General features: G+C 45.1%; 1 protein-coding gene across 2 annotated transcripts in view; it reads left to right on the top strand.

The window, feature by feature from the left end:
- Positions 1-22,438, top strand: part of LOC147888677 (methionine aminopeptidase 1D, chloroplastic/mitochondrial-like) — an 86,598-nt gene that overhangs the window by 5,356 nt on the left and 58,804 nt on the right. The window contains exons 4-7 of one of the 2 annotated variants that reach the window (XM_087392303.1): positions 1,904-2,065; positions 2,507-2,566; positions 2,667-2,738; positions 15,696-15,775. In XM_087392303.1, the coding sequence (XP_087248429.1) occupies positions 1,904-2,065; positions 2,507-2,566; positions 2,667-2,738; positions 15,696-15,775 (374 nt within the window). The remainder of the gene's footprint in view (positions 1-1,903; positions 2,066-2,506; positions 2,567-2,666; positions 2,739-15,695; positions 15,776-22,438) is intronic. The other variant, XM_087392304.1, reaches the window with a different exon arrangement.

The following is a 22,438-nucleotide window of genomic DNA, read 5'->3' as shown; positions in this document are numbered from 1 at the left end:
GAGCACCTGTGCAAAGAAAGTTCCGAGTGCTGCCAAATGTTAAGTGCTGTGGAGTATGTCTGACAGGTGACAAGATCCACATAAGATGTGGTCATACTTTTTTCTGATGTATGCATATGCAGGACATAAGAGAAGCGTGTGCTCCTCTGTCTCTACCTCATTAGGATCACAAAAAGTACAAAGATGAGCATCCGGTGGCAGAGGGTATAGAGGAAGAGAGTTTAGGGCGTTGGAGGAGGAAGGAGGAGAGTAGGGGAATAAGATTAGATGTCACATCCAAAAGTGTACAAAAATGGTGTGGACTTACATAGTCCCTTCCACAATTCCCTTTAACTCTCACTAGGGTACCACTACATTATCCCCTTTTCCCCCTTGTTCATCGACCATGTGTTCAAGCATCATGGATTTTGCAAAGAGATTGTCAGTGACAGAGATGCGGAATTTATTAGTCACTTTTGGCAGTAATTATTTACGATAGTAGGGACCATACTGACCTCCTAGCACCTCATACCATCCTCAGACTGATGGCGAGTCTGAGAGGGTGAACAATTGGATGGAGGAATACTTGAGTCAATTCTGCCACGACACTCCGAGGCCGTGGCATATGTGTCTTGGACTCGCTGAATTTTTCCACACTAATACCTTGTATTTATGTATTGGGATGAGCCTGTTTGAAGCAATGCATGGAGGCAAAGTAAGCATGCCTCCCACAATTTCAGACATTGCTGTGAAAAAATTGCCAAGCACAAGATGACTAGGAAAAATAGAGTTTTTCTGCAATTGCCTAAAAAGAATATGCAAGATTCTCAAGCCAAGCAGAAGTCATGCATATGCCTCCCTTATGGGTAATACCAACACTAAGCTACCTCATCAATATTGGGCCGCTACAGGATCATCTGCAGGCTTGAGGAGGTAGCTTATCAATTGCAGCTACTGCCTTTTTCGAAGACCCACCAGGTGTTAGTGTTCCATGTCATTGCTGAAAACACATGGGTCAGAACGTGCATGTTCTCTCCGAGTTGCACCACCTATGGATAAGGAAGACCATATTCTCTATGTCCCTGAGTGCATTGTGGGTTTTACAGACACAGTACCTCGTAACAAGGTATATATTGAGTACCTCATCAAGTGGAAGGAATCCCTGGAGGATTGAACACATGGTGGCAAGAGAGCATTCTGCAGGACCACTCCCATCTTTTGCTATGGCCGATCAACAGCACTTGGCTTTTCTGGCACCCTTGTATGACAATCACAGCATTTAATTTTGAGGACAAAATTCTATGGGGAGGGATGACTGTTAATAAAGGGGAAAAGGAGGCCTAGTTAGGGGAAGCCCTAGGGGCAAAAAGGGGAGTTGACAGGCCTAAAAAGGAGATAGTAGAGTCGGGACTATATCAGTTTTTGATGGGTTCGTCTCCTACCTTATCTGTAACTCCTGCCACTCCTTCACGTCTGTGGACAATCTCTCTCTCTCTCTCTCTCTCTCTCTCCCCTTTTTAGTTCCTCTCCGACTTCAGCTAAATCTGCTCTCTTCCCGTAATCTTCCCCTCCCCTTTCATTACCTTGCTTTCTTCTGCCATCTACTGGGCGATGTGCTTGCTCGGCAGGGATTGGTGGACCAGGGCAGGGATAGAGGCCTATATAACCCCTTGGCGTAGTGCCTTCTTCTACCTATCTTATGGGCCAAAAAGGCCCACGAGCAACCCCAATGAAGAGCAGCTCTGTGGCAGTCCCACGTGGAGTGTCAGAGCAACAGCAAAATTTGACAATTATGTGATGAAACAAAGAGATAGATCATAGAACAGTTTCGTGCTGCATAAGACAAGTGTTATTGAAAGTTTGTTGTGAGCATAATGAAAACATTTTTGTTCTAATAAAGAGGTTTTTTTTCCCCGGCTGGCAGCCAGGAGTGACATCAGATGAGATTGACAAGGCAGTGCACAAAATGATTGTTGAGGCTGGGGCATATCCATCTCCTCTAGGCTATGGTGGATTTCCTAAGAGCGTCTGTACTTCTGTGAACGAATGTATCTGCCATGGTATACCAGACTCCCGGCCATTGCAGGTCTGAGCACTTATATTACTTTTTGCAAACCTTTAATTGGGATCTTGACAGAGCACTTTAATCTTTGTTAAAAACACGTAAAATTAAGCTGGAATGTATAGGCATCGTGCTCTTTGCAGGTTCTCATATACCTATTGTTCTGTTGCTTACTTCTTTTTCTGACTGGAGAGGCAACTCAACTTCTACCTTCCTCCTAAATGGATGAGGTGGCATTTCAGTCTCCTTCATCTTTTGTGTGATTGTCTTTGCAAGGATGTATGCCTGGTTTGGTTTAATGATGAGTTTGCAGTCTGTTGAATTTCAGCATGAAAAATTATAGTCTTGTATTTGCAATGTCTTTTGCCCCCCTTTTAGAATACTCTTGATGCAACACAATCAGATGGCGGCTAATTTTCCATTCTGAGTTATTTTCCTCTTCTCAATTTGATGTTGGCTGAACAGTACCTGTCCAACTTGCAGGATGGGGATATTGTGAATATTGATGTGACTGTGTATTTAGATGTGAGTATTATTGCCAAAATTTCATTTTCCATCCTGAAGCAGGCTAAATACCCAAGGAACAGATGTGGCTAAATTAGATTGTTGCTGTCTGATGCTTCAGGGATATCATGGGGACACATCAAAGACATTCTTTTGTGGTATTGTAGATAATGATGCAAAGAACTTAGTGGAGGTATTGATGCCTTTGGCACCCTTTTTCTGTTGAGAAGCATAAATGATGGGCTGTGTATATTGCCTTCTCTTTTTGGGGCATGGATGTTATGGAATAGTGCTTGGATAAAACCATTGTTCTCTTTTCATCTTGCGAAGCATACATTTACGTAATTTAGAAATTGCAGCAGGAAGAGCAAAAGGAAGTTCTTGAACATTACCACATCCTTCTTAATGTCAATCTATTTCTTAGAGTTATTTCTGTTTTTGTAAATGTTGATCAAGAACTTCACATCCCACTCTTACACACTCTATGGTCACACGATCTTGTCAGATTCCTGGGACCATGTTCGCTTGGGGATACACGGCCTTCGCACACAATAGGCAGAGAAGGATTGTCTTATCCACAGTCTGAGCCAGGAGATGGCAGCCCAGTGACAGCTACACACAGTGGGCCCACAGTAGAGGTTGTTGAGGAACAGATAGCCACCATGCAATCAACCATTGTAGAGACCTCCAGGTGGTGGATGTCGCGAAACGGGAACCTGCGGAGGCGATCGTTTCAGCCACCATTTTGGAGCAGCAGCAGAGGAGCAGTAAGGCTCTCAATGTCAGAGTACGTGGGATACCTCGCACAGTTACCGCCCCCATAGATGACACGATTGACTTCGTGACTTCCACCCTTGGGGTTCAAGTACACGGGATCGATGGGGACTGGCGTATTGGGAGGGACCCCAAACGCGAGCAGCCTCTCATCATCCTCTTTAGAGATGCCCAGGCACGCCTCACGGCACTTCGTAGACGTCAGTTTTACGTGATCATCTTGAGATCCTCCTAGATGGGGATCTTACACCCCTTCAGCTAAAGGAGAGGCATACCCTCCTACAGCAGCGAGATGTGGCCTGCAAGGAGGAAAAATAGGCATTAGTCCGAGAGGGACAGCTTTTGACATTTAGGGGGTGGGGTCTATGAGATTCAGAGCACCGAGACCTTGACTCGTAGTGTTTGGACTGCAATGGTACTTTATGGTTAGATCCAAGGAATTTCTTGGAATCATAGACAGGTCGGGACATAGCCTTTTATACACAGACACACTATAGCCCTGTTGGGATATCTCAAGGTGTATGCCTCAGGCACACCTTGGTTTCTATGTGTGAGTGCTAGAGGCACAGTTAGGTGGTGGAAAGCCACATAGGATGATTGAGAGAATCTAGGAGCAGATTGAGGAGATGATTGTGGAGCTCTGAAGTCATCAGTGATGTCAGTGAGCATGTAAGAGGTGCCTACATAAGGACCTCACTCTTCTTCATTCTATAATGCAAGTATTCTGAATTTGTGTCCACTCTACTCTTTCCTTTCAGTTTCCCAACATGGTATCAGAGCCATTTGATCCCCCTTGATCCATTTCTGCCACATCATCATCTTCTTCTCCATCTTCTTCTTCACCATCTCTTCCTCTTCTTCCCAAAATTTGCTTAAGCCTGTTCTCCTCCGGTTCTCTACCATTCTCCACACCCTTCTTGCTGGAGATCCACCTCGAAGGGGCAAACCCCTGGCTGCAAGGAATTGAAGAATCTCTGCCTCGTTTCGTCGCCATTTCACGCAGTTCGTCGATCTTTCTTTCTGCGTTTTCTCTCAGCATGCTCCATGCGTCTCTAATTCCTTTCAGAGGGAGCTTGTCCATACCTAGAGCTATCCTGTGCTGAAATCTGAGCAGCAATGGCTGCATATTTAAGCTGAAAACAGAGAAAAACCAGTCGAAAATGGAGAGACAAGCTATGGCGCCCTGAGGTGATTTTGCGCCCCTTCTCCTCAGTGGACCTTCTGTGGTATATAAGCTTTCTTTTGCCTCAGAAACCCCCTTTTTCTTTGCTATGAAGAGTGAGATACAAGCCCTCCAAGTTCAGTCTTTTGATTTTGACAGTTTTGACAAGTTTTTGAAAGTGATGCTACATAAGATGCTACTCTAGCATTTTTGAGTTTTTGAAGTTTTCAATAACATCAGTACAACTGTGGCTTCAGCTTTGCTTTGAGTTGCTATACCTGGTTTTGATTGGAAAGCTTTCATTTTAGCCACCTCTGTGAAGCATATAAGAAAAAGCATCATTTATTGAAATTTGGTCACAAGACTTTGCTACATTAAATGCTTATATTTTGAAGCACTTCAGTTGTTATTCTAAGCCCTGTAAGAGAGAAGACACTGCCCAATACTTGGGTTAGACCCTCTCATGGCTTGCTTATGCAAAATATGTGAAAAGCCTAAACATAAGGCAATGTCTTATTATGCTACAAAGGAAGAAAATGCCAACATGGCTTCCTTGTTGAAGATTGCCAAGATAATGGTTGCCAAAAAGGAAGCAACTTCAAAGACAGAAAATGCCAATCTACTTTCAGTTGATGTGCCTCCACAAGATGAGGTATCCTTTGAAGATTATGCTTTTTAAATCATCTCTATGTATGCTCCAGATCTCTCTTTTTATGTTGAGTCAAGGTACTCAGCCTGGATAGTCCTCCGAAATGAATGAAATAAACTATTGTGTTATTTGTGTGTCTTATAAACACCTCTGGTCACCTTATGATGTAGGCCATGTGTATGTGTTTTACTCCATGGTACCTCCTGCAGACATTGTGTGCATGTACATGCAGGGGAGATAACCATTGGAAGGTCTTTTTGTATCCCTTTTTGTTTACCTTACACCCATGGGAACCCTTGCTAGCTTGAGATCCTAGCCATTGATAGATCCATGACCACCATGAGATGGCATGAGACACCTTGTGCTAGCTGTATCCTTGACATAGCCTGAGGCATTCCCTTGAGGGGGGGTTTGTTGGGATATCTCAAGGTGTATGCCTCAGGCACACCTTGGTTTCTATGTGAGTGCTAGAGGCACAGTTAGGTGGTGGAAAGCCACATAGGATGATTGAGAGAATCTAGGAGCAGATTGAGGAGATGATTGTGGAGCTCTGAAGTCATCAGTGATGTCAGTGAGCATGTAAGAGGTGCCTACATAAGGACCTCACTCTTCTTCATTCTATAATGCAAGTATTCTGAATTTGTGTCCACTCTACTCTTTCCTTTCAGTTTCCCAACAAGCCCATAGCATCCTTTGCCCATAGTCAGTGGATATACATAGAGACAAGATTTCGGGATGAGACGCGGGAGGAGTCTGTGGATCGGGAGGGTGGGAGTGCTATACCGATCATCTCTGGTTGGGATGATCTCTATCAAGAGGCGAGACCCACATGCCAGGTTCCTATGGTTTCGGATCTGACGACCTCCCAGTCAAGACCCTTTTATTGTAGTTTGCTACTTCCCCCCGAGACCTCACATTTTGCTAGGGACCTACACCTCTTCTTGGACATCATGGATTTCTCAAGCCACAAAGAAGTTCTCCTTGTTGGCGACTTCAACGCGAGAACATGTACACGCTAGGCATCACTTTTGGATTTCAATGATGATTCTATCTTGTTACTAGATGTTGACATAGATGAGGTCGGGATTTGATGCCCTATTAAAAGAATTTTGCTTCTACAGCATCCTCACACATCGACGCCACGCTCCCTCCTAGTATTGACACTCGCGTCAACTTTCACTGAGAGACTCTTTCCCCTTATATGTACAGACACCGTTATGGGCAGGGTTTTGGATTCTTGATTTTGTATGCATCTTGGGTGTTGATGCTCATGTAATGGCTCCACCCATCAGTTCATTGAATCTGCTTCTTTTAGTCTCATAGACCCTTTTTGGTCTTCCGAAGACTTTAATAGTCTTTCTTTCTTTCTTTCTTTCTTTCTCCATTGGAAGGGTCTAATATGTTTTTTAGGGCGACCCTTGTTTCCTTTCATAACAGGTTTTACAAGTGGATCCTGGAGGCCTATTGCAAGTTGAGATAGGTAGGGAAGGTCTAGATGAGGCTGCCCTGGATGGTTTGGAGTGGTAGCGGATCAGGCTAGTGGGCCACTTAGGCAAGGGATGGCACATTGATTTGGACACAGTCCTATCAGCCTCGGAGGAAGCAGTTTGATGTCTATGACTTTGGGAGGGCCGTCCTTTCGTGATATTCAATGGGACCAAGGGGGCTGGTTTCGGCCAGCTAGAATAGGGTACTTGAGCAAGGTCATACACAACTCGCATCGGCCGTTGTCTTCAACTGGAGGCAGCTATTTGGACACCCTTGAGAGAGCGCTACTAGGTCGAGTAGGAGGTTCCTCAAGAGGTCATCTCTCAATTCTGGCCTCGTCTCTGGACTAGCATGAGACCACAAAGATCTTCTATTTCTTTTGGTTATTGGCCCATGAAAAAGAAAGAAAGAAAGGAATTTTATTAGAGTCTTTGGAAGACTGATGGGTCTATGAGACTGAAAGAAAACCTGATACAAATCACACTAAGGGTGGAGCTATTGAAACGAGCATCATCACCCGTGCTGAATCCTAAGTCTTATCATACATAATCAAATACATTTGGATGTAACAATGAAAAGAAAAGGACTGGAGCGGGGTGGAATCCTCCGTATGTCATGTCCCCCTGGCTGGTGCATAGTCGGTGATGGGATGCTGGTGCCCGTCAAGGGGTGCCGTGCATCTCGGTCTCTTGGATGATGCTCGACGCAAGACTAGAGCCGTCGTGACTCCCGTGGGACGTATCCCGGGTCTAAACAATGACGGGAGGTCCCCTAGAGTGATCTGTGTGTCCCCTCGATGTCTCGTGTGTCGTGCTGCGATCATCGGGTCGGGGTCTCTGTCACGTCGGCGGCTAGAGATTGGGCGATCAATGTCACTCGATGGGAAGAACTCTGTGATCCTGCTTTGAGAGGGGTCTGATGATATGGCCAAGCCCCGTCGCTTGAGTAAGTACTCTCTATGTCGGATTCCCTCGTGAATGAAGGCCATGAGGCATCTCTGATCTGGGTAGGCGAGGAATCTGGAAAGGAGCTCGGAGTCGTCTCTGAAGAGGTAGTGGTAGCGACCTCGGATCTTATAGTACACTAGACACCTGAAAATAAAATGCTCCTCCGACTCAACCTCTTGACAGTTGCACAATATGCATAAGCGATGCTCCCTAGGAATCTCCTCTGCTCTGCCGCTCTCTATGTGGAGGCGGTGTGATGATACCTGAAACTGATCGATGGAGATCCGTAGTGAGTGAGGCATATGAAGCTTAGTGTACCTCGGTGGTGTGATGAATTCCTCCTCCGAAATGCGAAAAGAGTAATCTCTGTAGAAACTGAGCTTCACTGGAAGCTCCCTCTGCTCCAACCAGGTCCTAAAGGTATGTAGCTGCAGGAGATCCTCTCGAATGACCTGGTTGGTATGTGGCCCAATCGGGATGGTGGGTAGGAGAATTGGAGGGGCATCTAAACTGTACTGAAAAGGAGGTATCCTATCGATGTGGAATCCTAGTCTCACAAACCATCTGTGAGTTCGTGCATACCGGCATCGCTCGTCTCCCTCTGCTACCAACCTCATGGAGGAATCGAGAGCCAACCATGGTAAGCTCTGTCTCCTTGATGTGCAGTCCCCATATGATCTAACCCGGTGTAGATATGTGATGTTCTGAAAGGTTGCATCTAGTTGGAGTGGAGAAGCACCAAACTCAGCCTGAATGATGTGATGTGGTACAGACGGTTTCCCCCGGATCATAGGTGAGAGCATGAGGATCTGCAAGCGCTCCACCCGTGTCCACTCTATCTCTGACATGTCAGGCCCCCAACAAGGGCTGCCATACATACCGGCTGGTCGGACCAAGGAGTTGAAGAGAAGAGCCTTGGTCCAAGGGTCCTCGAAGTGGGAGTGAAAGCATTGTCTCTCTAGCCGAGCCAGTGAGGCGTATCCCCTGCTCAGTCTGGCCTGCATCGTTGGTCTCATCGTGAAGATCAGGCCGGAGAAGATGACCCCCAAGTAAGTGTATGAGGATACGATCTCAATTGGTGACCCACCCAAAGTAAAAGTAGACTGTTTCCGTTGCATGTTTGCTCGAGAGGTGTTAAAGATCATGACCTTGGTCTTGCCAAGGTTGAACTCCAAATCATGGGATAAACAAAAAGCCTGCAGTGCATCTAGGTGTCGTTGGAGCCCCTCGGGTGTGGACGACAAGAGTGCACGTCATCTGCATAAAGAAGAATCCTGATGATGATCCTGGCAAGTGAGCAACCGGTCCCTCCGAACGTCCCCATGAAAGTCTCAAGCTCATCGATGTAGAGGCCAAACAGGGTCGGTGATGAGGGACAACCCTGTTTGACCCCTATGGTACTCAGGATCTCATCTGTCCAACCTACGCCTGTACAAACTCGGCCTGAGACTCTCATACAGTGCCATGACTGCCCAGATGATCTCCTGATTAAATCTTAGTGTTTGTAGGCGTGTGATAAGACGAGCTCGAGGTACCGTGTCAAAGGCTTTGCGGAAATCCACAAAGCAACAGTATACCCTCTCCTTCCGTGATCTGGCCTCCTCAATGACACTCCTGAGTGTGAGTATGTTGATCCATAGTCCCATGGTCTCGCTTGAAACCGGCCTGATCCTCTGCCTATCGGCCCTTGGCTAGAGCATATGCGTGTAGATGGTAGATGCTTTTGCTGCACATATGGACTTCTGGAGAGGATACCCCATTGGCTATGGGATGTCGTGCAGCTGAGAAGATTTGGCTTTCGGCCTTTAGGATTGTGGCCCACATGCAACAGATACAGCTTAGGGCGATGGGCGCATGGTTCACGGAGGGAGGTCATGTGTTCTCGGTCTCGCTAGCGTACAAGGTCCATGGCCCATAGGTCTTCTGTATAGAGACTGGTGACGCATCACCGCCTTTCTGTGTATGCTTGACCTTACCAGAGGGCAGTGTTTGGGGGACGGTATCCAGCATCACTGCTCGGAACATATGGGTTGTGCGGTGTAGTCATGTGATGCGAGGTCAACTGATTACTCCATCTGCTAGCCTTGTTGACATTTGGCAGGACATTGCGGACCATTTGACAAGATGGCCAGCGATTGTCGAAGGACAGGAGCGGGTTTTGCAAGGCATGGCCTGTAGGTGCCTTTCCGCGGTGGGGGATATCCGTTGGCTGTAAACCATCACCTTGGTTGTTAGCCCCTGCTCTTGAAATTCCCTAGACAGTCTGCTTGGTTCTCTAGGAAACTGGCTGGTTATTTTTTGATAGCCAGTTGTTTCTCTTGTACTTGCCTTCCTTAGCTCCCTTTTAGCATCTGAGTTGTACGGTGTTTTTCAAGCATTAATAGAAGCTTCCTTTTTCTGAAAAAAAAAAGAAGGATCTAATACCTGAAAATACTTGTTTTGATGAGGAGTGCAAATTGCCTAGGTAACGCATGCACTTCGAGACCGAACAATGACATCTTGACCAGGAACAGATTGGAAGAGAGTATTAATGTTTAGTGTAATCAAGGAATGATAGTTTCTTGCTTGCCATGAATAAGAACTCACAAGAGCTCTTGGAAAGCTTACCACAGTCTACAACATTCTCGACCAACCCATGTCTGGTTTAGAAGTTATGGGATGGCAAAAGCCATCAAGAAGTTATAGGATGGCAAAAGCCAAGGATCGTGAGGGCCTCCAAGTAGAACTACTAAGCCATGGTGGGAGTACTTGTTCCAATCCTAATCAGGCTATTTAATGAGGTCTTTTGCAAAGGATTTTCAACCTCTTGGACTACCAATACCATCATAGCCACTCACAAGCCAGGTGATCCTATGGATGTAGGCAACTATTGGACTATCATGGTCCGTCATTTAATGGACAAGCTTTATGGGTCAGCTCTTGAGATAAACATAAGTGAGTATGATGAGTGCAGGCATGTGAGGGACTGGCTAGGTAGGCTTAAGGCGAGATTGATTGACATTGGTTAACATTTTAAGTGAGTATGATGAGTGCGGGCATGTGAGGGACTGGCTAGGTAGGCTTAAGGCGAGATTGATTGACATTGGTTAACATCTTCACCCTCGGAGCCTTCATAGAGGAGTCTTGTCAGCATAGGCAGTCATGGCTTTGTATGGGAGTTACAAGCAGAGGCTCTACCACACAAGGTTTGTCAGATGAGCTGAGCTCCTATTGGGGTGAAACAGGTTGGCAAGGTTTGCCATGCTGGCTTTAGACACTCAGAGGGAGTATAGATGCATATGACAGCTTTGCAGGCCTATTGTGAGAGCAGAGACATGAATGTCAACTTGGGTAAAACCAAGGTTATTATCTTCAATGCTACAGATGTGCCTCAAGAATTGCATGGCAAGCTTAATGATAAGGCAGAAAAGTACATTTTTAACGGCTATAATGCTGAAAGCAAGGGTTAGAGACATTACAATCCCATGACTAGGAAGGTCTTTACTAGTCGGGATGTTGTTTTTGCCAAAAATGCAGATCTGCCCCTAGCTGTTTGGAACAGAAATCAGGGTTCATCTGACGTTTTGACGGGCTTCTGACCATTTCTTTGGATGCTGCAGTAGATATGCCCATGAAAATCAGAATTTGCAGCAGGATTATACAATGGTTGATAGTCTTGTTGCAAAGGGCTATGCACAGAAGAAAGGCATCGATTATGATGAGACCTTTGCCCCTACATCCCGTATGACCACTGTTAGGGGTGTGGTTGCTGTGGCTGCATTTCATGGATGGAATATCCATTAGCTGGACATTAAAACTGCATTTTTTGGAGATTCTGGCTAGCATTGCAGCTTGGTATATTTGGAGGGCCAGATGTACGGAGGCGATGGAGGGTTCACAGATTCACCCTTCCCAGTCTATGGCCAGTATATGGACTGATACTATACACACGTTGATGGCCATTTGGGTGAGCATGCAGGGATCCTCTAGAGCAGTTACAGCCAGGAGGGAGATTTTTTTCAGAGTTTGGAGAGGATCTCCGTTCTTCTCTGAGTCTGCTTCAGGGTTGAGGTGGCATTTTCAGCGTCCACCTTGGATTCTTGTTAGCTCTTTTTGAGCTGTTTTTTCTTTCATGCATGACATGATGTACTCCCACAGTTGAGCTTGCTCAAAAACTGCATTTTTGAATAGGGATCTTCAGGAGGAAGTTTATTTTATGCAGCCCAATTTTTTTGAAGTGCTTGGCATGGAGGGCACGGTATGCAAATTGAAGAAAGCCTTGTATGGCTTGAAACAAGATCTTATGACAAGCAAGGGAATGTAGCATAGTTGATGTGAGAGCACCCCTATGTGTTGGGAAAGAAGGGAGGGATTTGATGTGCTTGTTATTGTCCTTTATCTCGATGACATGCTGCTCACTAGGACAAATGCCTGAAAAATTGCTGATTTCAAGGCTGAATTGCAGCAGACTTTTGATATGTCCGATTTGGGGGTGCTTCATTATTATTTGGGCATTCATTTTGTGCAGGATGATAGAGTCATTAGGTTATTGCATTCCAATTATATTGGAAAACTGTTGAAACGGTTCAAATTTCAGAATTGTGAGCCCATTTCCACTCTTATGGAGCCATGGTCCATTCATGATGCTAGCGAACCATTCGATGCCACTGTTTAGAGCCAGGCTGTGGGATGCCTCATTTACCTAGTGTATTTCGCGGCCAGATATTCAGTATGCAGTGTCGCAGCTGAGCATAACAATGCACAATCCTAAGACTTCTCATTGGCAGCCTGTGAAGCGTGTGTTCCAATATTTCCATGGCCCCCGATCCCCTGGTTTACTCTTTCCAGGGGGTTAACTTTCATTTACATGCTTACAACGATTCATATTCATCATACTTGTGCTTATTCATCATATTCACTCTCCTACTAACTCTACTTATGCACTTACTTGTGCTCATTCATCCTATTCACTCTTCTATTCACTCTATATATTCCAGCCCAATTAATTAATTAGTTTTGGCGCATGGAGGCTTAATTAAGCTATGCTTATCCATGGGTTAATTTATTTATGTATTTATTAAGCTATGTTTCTGGCTTAATTTATTTTATGCATAGACTATGTTCAAGGGGGGCTTCCCCAAATGTTCAAGAAAAGATTTGAACCCAAAACCTTCTTATTCCCATGCGTGAGTCCTACCACTAAGCTACAAAGTATATTATATCCCCATTCTCTTATAATAGTATTATAAATGCTCCCTTATCCCCCTTCGAGATGTCCTTTCCTCTTTAATGAGTGGTCCCTCCCCCCCCCCCCCCCCCTCCCGAATCTCATGTCCCTCCTTCTTTAATGCCCTCCCCCTCTATGCGTGATGGAGTTTATGGTTTTCAATCTTGTGAGTGACTCTGGTGAGATTGAAACTGCACTATGTTGTGTTTTTAGAGGATGAAATTGGGAATGTTCGTGGATTCATCTAGGTATATGGCTTTCCCCTCTTCCTTTCTCCAAAACTAATTAATAGGACTTTCCCATTTTGTTTCAATCTTGGACACTAATTCTTTTTTTCTTGGTTAAGCAAGAAATTGTCTACGGTGGCTACCTCATCCTGTTAGGCTGAGTATAGGGCAGCCTTAACAACCACGTCGAGTGTATTTGGTAGAGATGTTTGTTGGCAGATCTTCGTGCATGATAGGAGGAGCCTATGCCAATTCTCACTAAGCCTACTCCAATTCTCACTGACAGTTAGTGTGCCATTGCCGTGACACAAAATCCTATGTTTCATGCTCGTACGAAACACATTAAAATTCATTATTATTATGTCAGGGAGCGGCTACATGCACGGGATATCAGTTTGGTGTTCTGCCTTACACAGTAGAATGTGGCTGATGTTTTCAACAAAGCATAACCTTGTTCAAAGGTTAAGGCTTTTGGCAAAGCTTTGAATTTATATCCGTTTGGTGATTGATGCTTACCTTGTACATTGTGACATTGTCGCTGCTGCAGGGGGGGTGTTAGAAGTATTTACCTTTCTTAAGGCAGTGATCAATGTCATGTAATTAAGGGGCTAGGTGCACTTTTTCCTTTTATTAAGGTTTTTAAGCGCTAACCTCAGTTGGGGACGCAAAAGTTGACTGGTTAAGTGCAATGAAATCCTTGTCCAAAAGCTCCCGGACTTGCTTGGCTACCTCCTCCCTTTCAACCCTTGAGAGCGCTATAAGGTGGTTTATTTACTGGTTTAAGGATAATTGCATGATCCACATCTCTTTTGGGAGGTAAGTGATGAGGAAGATCAGCAAAAACATCTGAAAGCTTCTGTAGCAACTTCTGCATATCCTTGTCTTCCACCCTCAGTCCATTGCTGTCCTCTGTTAGTTAAGTGTACAGTATGGAGTCCACAAACCCTTTTGAGGTCCCTGGCTAGTTTTCTAGAAGACATGACTGTCACCTTAGGAGCCCATAAGTGTGATCTGTTTTCCATCATGCAGAAACATCATACACACCTTGTTCCAGTCCATAGAGAGCTCTCCTAGGGACCTGAGCCATTCACAGCCCCCAATACAACATCAATAGGTCCCATATCTAAAACAAGTAGATCACCCATAAAGCAGTAGTCTTCAGAAAGTTTAATTTGAGTGGCCTGGCAACATTGCTTGCTGATGGAGCGCTCACCATTAGCCACTTCAACCTTGATCCAAATTAGTAGGATGCGACCTCACTGCCTTAATGGACTTGGAGTTGATGAAATTATGAGTGCTGCCACTATCAATTAAAATGTGGACAGGCTTGCTTGAATAAATCTCTTCAAACGGAGAGTCTGAGCACCTTTACAGCCCATCATAGCCTCTGGTATGATGCTGTACGAGACTGGTTGAGTGTCTCAATACACTTCATCATCCTCAACAGACGCCTTACCTTCTGAATCCCTGGCCTCATCCATGTAATCATCCACAACTTCAACATTCAAGTGTTTGCGCTGATGCCACTGGAACAAGACTGCTCCTATCTACAGCTTGAAAAGAGAATCTTAGGCTAGCCTAGCATGCCTAGAGGTGTAATGTTTATCTTAGAATAGAAATTAGGCTAGGATTACATCATGTATAATAGAATAGGAATTGCATTGCTAGAGTGTACAGAAAGTACCTGGGAATGAACATAAAATTAGCTCTAGAAATGAGGTAGATGAGTAAGTCGGGATGGACTTACATAGGAACCTGTGAGGGGCTGCACAGGGACAGAAAACAGGTCAATTCTATTTTAGATTCAGCTAGAGCTAGAGCTCCTCCTTGTGAGAATCCAATTTGCATTAGAAGCTGAGTACAAATGAGAGAGCCATTCCTTTTATAGGATTAGGTCAGGCTGTTTTACATCTTTATTTATGGGATGGTACCCACAGATTGCCACGTGGCATTATTCCAGCAGCCTAGAGTTCTTAGAACAAAACACAAAGCCAACTTAAAAGCTACTAACAAACTCCCTTTGTTACAGGAGCACATCATACAAGCTGCAAGCAATGATGGGCATGAACAACTTGAGATAAAATGCCATCGCTATACAAGAAGAGGCAATCGGCACCTTGGACATGCAAGGAAATTTGAAGCAGAGAGAACTATTTCAAACTGCCCTGAAGATTTTAACATCACATCTAGAAACAGGGTTTTTGCCACTCTTGGGGTCCTAGAGAATACGCATGATTAGAATGATAGATGGCAGTTTGTTTGAAAACTACTGTAACATGTGAATACTTTCAAAATTTCACTGCCCTCAGAAATATAGAAGATGCCATACATTGTTTTACCTAAAATCAGGTAAAATGTACAAAATTTGACCTCAACTAATGCCTGAACTGCTGCAAAAAATCTAAGAGTTCAAATTGCCCCAAGGATTTTAAAATCACATGACTGCAACACGATATTCCCTGCTGGAGGTCCGAAATTATGAATATGGTTGCAATAATAGATGTCACTTTCTAGTTGTGGTTGTTGCTATTTGTAACCCAACCGATAAGAGCATTGATGAAATGGCCAATAATTAATGGCTCCAAGCATACTGCCTACACATTGGTAAACAACGCATTGGCTTTTTGCATCTCTTTGACAAATTCTTTTGCGATCCATGCATTTCTGTGATCTTGATATCACAATACTGTATTGTAGGTGACACGGGAATGTTTGGAAAGAGCTATTTCCCTCTGCGGCCCCGGTGTGGAGTTCAAAAAGATAGGAAATACGATAAAGTAAGCATTTGCATGCTATGATGCGTTCCATCTATAAAAAAGTTATGTTTATAAGGGCAAGATATTTACTTTTAAAAGGAAAAAGGAAATCCATCTTCCATGAACATTGTAATTTGCATGTGAGAAATTTTGTGTATATGTCTGTGTGCTCTTATCCATGTGTGCTTCTATGAAGCCCTTAATTTTGGTGTCTATGTAACCTTGGTTCAAATGATTTATCGCATACATGTTTTGTTGACTTCACTGCTCATGTGCCAATTGCAGTAAATAAAAAATGATATATATTGAAAATGTATCGGAGTTTTCTAGAATCTTTGAAGGGTACTAATTGTAAATTTATATGTTTAGATTGCCAAATGGTCTGGTCGGAACTATCAATTGGTCATGCTAAATTTAGAACAGGGTCAGTAACCATATATAAACCTGCATGTGCATAGTCTTATATACAAATGGGAAGCATTCATTAGGTGAATCGTTGCCAGGAATTCATTGGAGCTTTATCTGTATGAAAATTTCTCACTAGTACAAATTTGCAATGCCCATTATCAAGAAGTGTAAAGGGACAACTTCAAATTCATCAAGAGCTCTTTTGTGCATTCATTTCTCATGCATGGCAGGAAGTGTGTATAAAGTACAAATATACATGTTATTTCATGTGCACACTTTATTTATATTTGTGTATATAACTCTAATATTTTTTTAGGTGGAATAGTATGGTGCACGCCTTGCCTCCTATGTGTGGATAATCAGGGAGCTCAAGAATTGAATTCAGCCACCAGTGACATGTGCTTGCCAAGCAACCCTTGATCAGGGAAGGGAAAACAAAATTTTGATGCCATTTTTGAATCAACCAGCAGATGTGTTCTAACTCTAACATGACTGGAGAGAGGAGCAAGGTAGCTTATCTATGAAATGGGCATGTCATTTTCTGTGGCTTGCCTCGTTTTCTAAGGTTGCGAAAACCTACAATAATAGAGACATGAATCAATAGATGGAGATGATGATGATGATTGTTTTAACGTCCATGAAGGCCGAATGTGACTTATGGGACCATAACCAAAGCCAATACATATATGATAGGCCATATCAGTGATTACGTATGGTGGAGAACATGCTGCATGTCTAGTGATCCAACAAAAGATGCTTTGTCTCCATAACCTTAGTGATGTATGCTCCCATAGCTAAGAAATGGCCACGTTGGGAGAGGAAACTAGCAATGCCCAAAATCTTGAAATTCTCTCTGATGCTTGAGTACGCATCACATTCAAAAAGGAATGCTGCTCGGATTCTATTGTGCCTTGATGGCATAGTGTGCATAGCCTCTCTAAACGAGGAGTGGGTGTGAGGCCTGTAGCATGCCATCTACCTGTTTCACATTTGTAAACTATGTGAGCCTGTCCGTGTTGAAGCAATTGCACGCATCACAAATCACCGTCACCTCGTGCTATTTGGTTTATCTCAATAGGGTTTCTTGTGTTGCTGCATCTCAATCAAATAGGGACTAATGCAAAGCTGGTCATGAAAGTGGATCGACCAAGAAAGTCAATGGTATCATCCACAAGTCTCATAGTAGAATGGGCAGCTTGCAGATCCGTTGCTTTATAGGTGCGCGTGTTGCTCTTCTAGCCTCGATCCTCAATTGATGGGACCAGACCTGCATGTGTCCAATAGCAATCCTCAGTGCGTGTGAGCCTCGTCTGCCTTCCAGGTACTGGGGTGAGATGATAACTCCTTCCTCAGATACTCTCAGGAAGTGATGGTGATAGAATTAAATCCCGCACCTCCCCTCCCGCCCAAAAGTCCGTGATGTGAAGATCTGGAGTAGATGCGCTGTATGATACGGTTGATCTCATGGGAGGGGGACGGGACATCCATATTGTACTAGAAAGGGGGGGGAGTTGGTCCATCTGAATACTCTAACTGGTCAACCATCTGGATATATGTGCATACAATGTCGTGCTAACCCCTCTCTCTACTAGTAGTCTGGTTGACTCTAGTGCCAACCTCGGTAGTCTCCAACTAGGCAAAGCCTAAACCTTGTGAAGATATGTCACTGTTTGGAAGATGGCATCAATCTGGAGTGGTGTCATAGCAAACTTTGCCCGCACGATGTGATGAGGGATTGAGTGCTTACTTTGAATCATCCTGGACTTCATAATCATCTGTAGCCTCTCAAACCTCTGCCAATCGATTGCCGAGGGACCTTGTGTAAGGTCCTGTGGCTGCATGATCCATTGTGAAATTTGGTCCGTGGAGACAACCCCTAGGCAAGTAGGACTGCGCTATGTCCATGGGTTTTCCTTGGTAAGTGAAACTATGTCGATGAAGTACTACCTATGAGGTGTTGAAAATCATGACCTTGGTCATGCCAAGGTTGACTCTAAGGACTTTTGGCGGAGATTTCTAGAAGGACGGTCCCCTATGCCACTCACTGACACCCAGATCTGGTTTGATTATGCATGCACACTTTAAGACATCCCAAATCAGCTAGTCCCTAACCTCTCACACATCCACATCCTGCACTCTCTTCACTAGAGGAGAGGTAAAGGATGCCGTAATGAAACTTCATAATGGCCGAGCGAAGGATCATGAGGGGCTATGCACTAAGTTCATTGCATATGGGATTAACCTCCTAGCCCCGATCTTAGCAAAGCTTTTTAATGAAGCAGTTTGTTTGGGATTTCCACACACTTGGACCATTAACACTATCTCACCCATCATTAAGGCAAGGGATCCCATGAGCCCGGAGAACTACAGCACCATTATGATTGGACATGTCATGTCCAAGATTTATGCATCAGTACTTGACTCCGAGGTTAGTAGACTTGCAGAGTGTCGAGGACTTCGAGCAGTAGGACAGGCCGGATTCCGGCGTGATCATGGAACCATGGACCGCATTCTCATGCTGAGATGTATCATCGAGGAGGCGAGGTCACGGAAGTAGAGGGTTTATTGTTGCTTTGTGGATTTTCTCAAGGCATTTGACACAGTCCCGAGAGCCCGCCTCATACGGTACCTACACGACTTGGGTTATGACCAGGAGATCATTTGGGCTGTCATGGCACTTTACGAGAGTTTCTGGCAGAGTTCGGGCAGGATCCGGGTGGAAAGAAGAGATCATGAGTATCATCGGGGTCAAACAAGGGTGTCGTTTGTCGCCTACCTTGTTTGGCCTCTACATTGACGAGCTTGAGACAGTGATGCAGACATAGGGGGGTGTATGTTACTCTCTTGCGGGCACGTTGATCTAGATTTTGCTCTATGCAGATGACGTGGCTCTCTTGTCTTTCTCAACAGAGGGGCTTCAGAGACACCTAGACGCACTCACAATCCTTTTGTGAGTCTAATGATTTGAAGGTCAACCTAGGTAAAACCAAGGTCATGATCTTCAATACATCTCGAGCCATCATGCGTCAGGAGCAGTTCACATTTGCAGGGTCATCTGTTGAGATAGTTTCATCATACACTTATCTTGGGGTTATCTTCTTCGGACTGAGCTTCACTATGAGACCTGCGATGGAGGCACGCTCGAGTAGAGGATATGCCTCATTGGCTAGGCTAGAGAGGTAGTGCTTCCGCTCACACTTTCAGGATCCACGTACCAAGGGGTTGCTTTTTGACTCCTTGGCTCACCCAGCGGGGATGTACGGCAGTCCTTGTTGGAGGCCAGACTTGTCGGATATAGAGTGGGCCCGTGTGGAGCGGCTACAGGTTCTCATGTTATCACGGATGATTCGTGGTAAGTCATCCATTCCTCACTAGATCATTTAGGTTGAGTTTGGGTCACCCCCTTTACAGCTAGATGCTGCATTTCAGGTCATCACATATCTGTACCGAGTTAGGGAGTATGGGGATTATACCTCGGGGCGTAGTAGGCTATCATGGATAGCTCTATCCTCTTCTATGGCACTTGCAGCAGGAGGAGATTAGAGGTGATGATATGCACGTATAGAGAGATGGTTTGAGCGACTGGGGCTCCACATGGATAGACTACCTGCCTTCCAGTATAGCATGGATGCTCCGTTTTCTCCCCTCTTATCACATGAGGTCAACTAGGTCATCCGTGAGGATCTACTACAGCTACACTTTTCGGACCTGGTTGGAACCGAGTGAACTCCCAATGAAGCTTAGCTTCTACAGAGATCACTTCTTACATATCACAGCGGAGGGTTCATTGACCCACCAAGATACACACAGATTCACCTACCCCACTCGCCGAGGATCTCTCTTGGGCAGTTCCGGGTCTCTTCACACAGACTTTGCATGAAGAGCGGCAGAGCAGAGCGACTACCCAGGGAACGGCGCATATGCACACTGTGTGACATAGAGGAGGTTGAGACAGAGGAGCATTTCATCTTTAGGTGTCCTGTGTACTATGAGATCCGAGGACGTTTTAACTACCTCTTTAGGGATAGTTATGGGATTTTAGCCTGTTTCCTCTCCTATCCAGACCAGTTGTGTTTGGTAGGTTTCATTCATGAGGCATTTAGACACTGCGAGAGGATACTCCGAGCACGGAGATAGGAGCAGACTTCTTCCTCGGTCGATCCCTCTCAGAGCTCTATCACGGAGTTCTTTTAGCTAGATCACATGGACCCCAACAAGACGAGGCCTCGACATGACCGTGACTCGGAGCCCGTGACCCGACAGCTCAGACAGAGGGTGGACACACAGATCACACTTAGAGACATCCCCTCCTTGTTTAGAGTCGGAGCCCAACCAACGGGGCTCATAGTAGCCCTAGTTAGACGCAGAGCTACGACCAGGAGACGTGCCAGGATCGCATCTCTGAGTGGCCGACATCACTCTATTGCCGACTTCATGCGTCCACTGCCTCGTCCATCCTGATATCTTGCTGTTGCTGGGGATGATGATGATATTGATGATGATGCTGAGATTGATATATAGTCGACCATCGACATGACTATGTTGTACTTAGGACTTAGTAGTGCCATTCTGCATTTTTGCATTTTGCATTGGTATGGATGCTCGTTTAGTAGCTCCACTACCTACCACAGCTCGTTGTATCAGGATTTTCACAGTCTCATAGACCCATCGGTCTTCCGAAGACTTTAATAAACTTTCTTTCTTTCTTTCTCCCTGCAAAACACCTCGTGGGCTTGTAAGTGTCTTTGTAAGCCTGATGCTGAAGTGGATGTGAGGACTATATCATCAACGTACAACATTATTTGTATCATCAAATCAGCCTACAGTGATCCCTCACCTACTAGGCAGTCAATGAAGGTCCATGTACAGCCAAACAGTGTTAGTGAAAGGGGGCATCCTTGCTTCACTTGGATCGTGCTCTCAATCCAGTCTAGTAGACCTCCTGGGGCACGTACTCTCCCTTTGATTGACTCACATTAGTCCTAGCTATTGGAGCACATATGCTCAAGCAAAGGACAATGTTCAAAGATACATAAGCATGCCCATACCTATTAATGTCAGGCGTAATATTGCAAGTATGCGTACCCGTTCTCATATGCTAGAGGTGGAGAGAGGAGCCTGGGGAGATACTTCAAGAGATCGACGAAATTGCCAAATGCGTGATTTGCAAGACGTGGAGACAGAAGCACATGTTTTATTGACATGCCCACAGTATGCCCACATAAGGAAAGATTTTCAGAATGTCGTAGAGAGGCACTCAAATCTTGTGAGCCTACTCACGCATGTACATCCTCCTATCTTGGGCACATATATTGGTAGGATTCTTAAGCACAGAGAACAATGCACGATGTCGTAGGCTATAAAGCAATGATACTGTGTTACTCTATCACCCCTTCCTCTTTGGAGGACAGAGACTTCCTTTTTTGTATCTTCTCTGATCAGATGAGGTCCCATGGGTCGTTTTTCGGCCCCCAGAAGACGATAATACAACATTCTATTCTATTCTATTCTATTCATATAGACTCATCACCCCCCAGATCATGACTCTTGGGGTCTGCATCTCATGAAGCCTCCTGATGATACGAGATGGTGGGACTATGTCAAAGGCCTTTTGAAAGTCTACAAAGCAAGTGTAGACTTTTGGGGATCTCAATCTCGTCTCCTCGATGATGACCCGTACAGTGAAGATGTGGCCAAGAGTAGAGCGCTACCTCTGGAACCTAGCGTGCCCCAAATCTCGTTGTCCTTGTGCTTGTGCCTCTGTGTGTGTGTGTGTGTGTGTGTGTGTGCACGCACTAGTGTGTAGGAGCTATGGAGAGCTCGATTGCTTCTCCCTCCTTGCCCGTACCTCAGCCCTCCTCTGTACCTTGTCCGTCCACCCCAAGGCCTTCCTCGCCCTCATTCGACGTCCGTACAGCATGTACGACCGTCTTTGCCATCCGTACAGCCTTCGTCCTCTTTCGTACCTGTCCCGTTGCCAGTTTTGCAGCCCCCAGGTCTGTCCGTACATACTTTCGCTGCATCTGCATCTTTCCCCTCGCCAGTTTTGCAGTCCGTACCATCTGTACGGCCTACCGTACAGTTTGCATGGTCGTCTATACAGGCTGTATGGACATCCATACAGCCCCTGCCTCTTGATTCAGCCTGCAGTCCCTTTTCCGTTCAGTTCTCTCCCACTGAACTTGTGCGGTCTGTACACTCCTTGCAGTCATCACCTTCCTATCCATCTTTTCTTGCTGCTGCTCCTCCCGAAACCTCTTTTGTGTTTTCCGCTTC

This window comes from Dipteris shenzhenensis, chromosome 21 (genome assembly GCF_047967505.1).
Source record: "Dipteris shenzhenensis isolate YYH24624 ecotype China chromosome 21, Dip_SZ_1.0, whole genome shotgun sequence".
Taxonomy (NCBI): Eukaryota; Viridiplantae; Streptophyta; class Polypodiopsida; order Gleicheniales; family Dipteridaceae; genus Dipteris; species Dipteris shenzhenensis.
The sequence above is the reverse complement of the archived record's forward strand: the minus strand, read 5'-3'. Positions and strand labels throughout refer to the sequence as shown.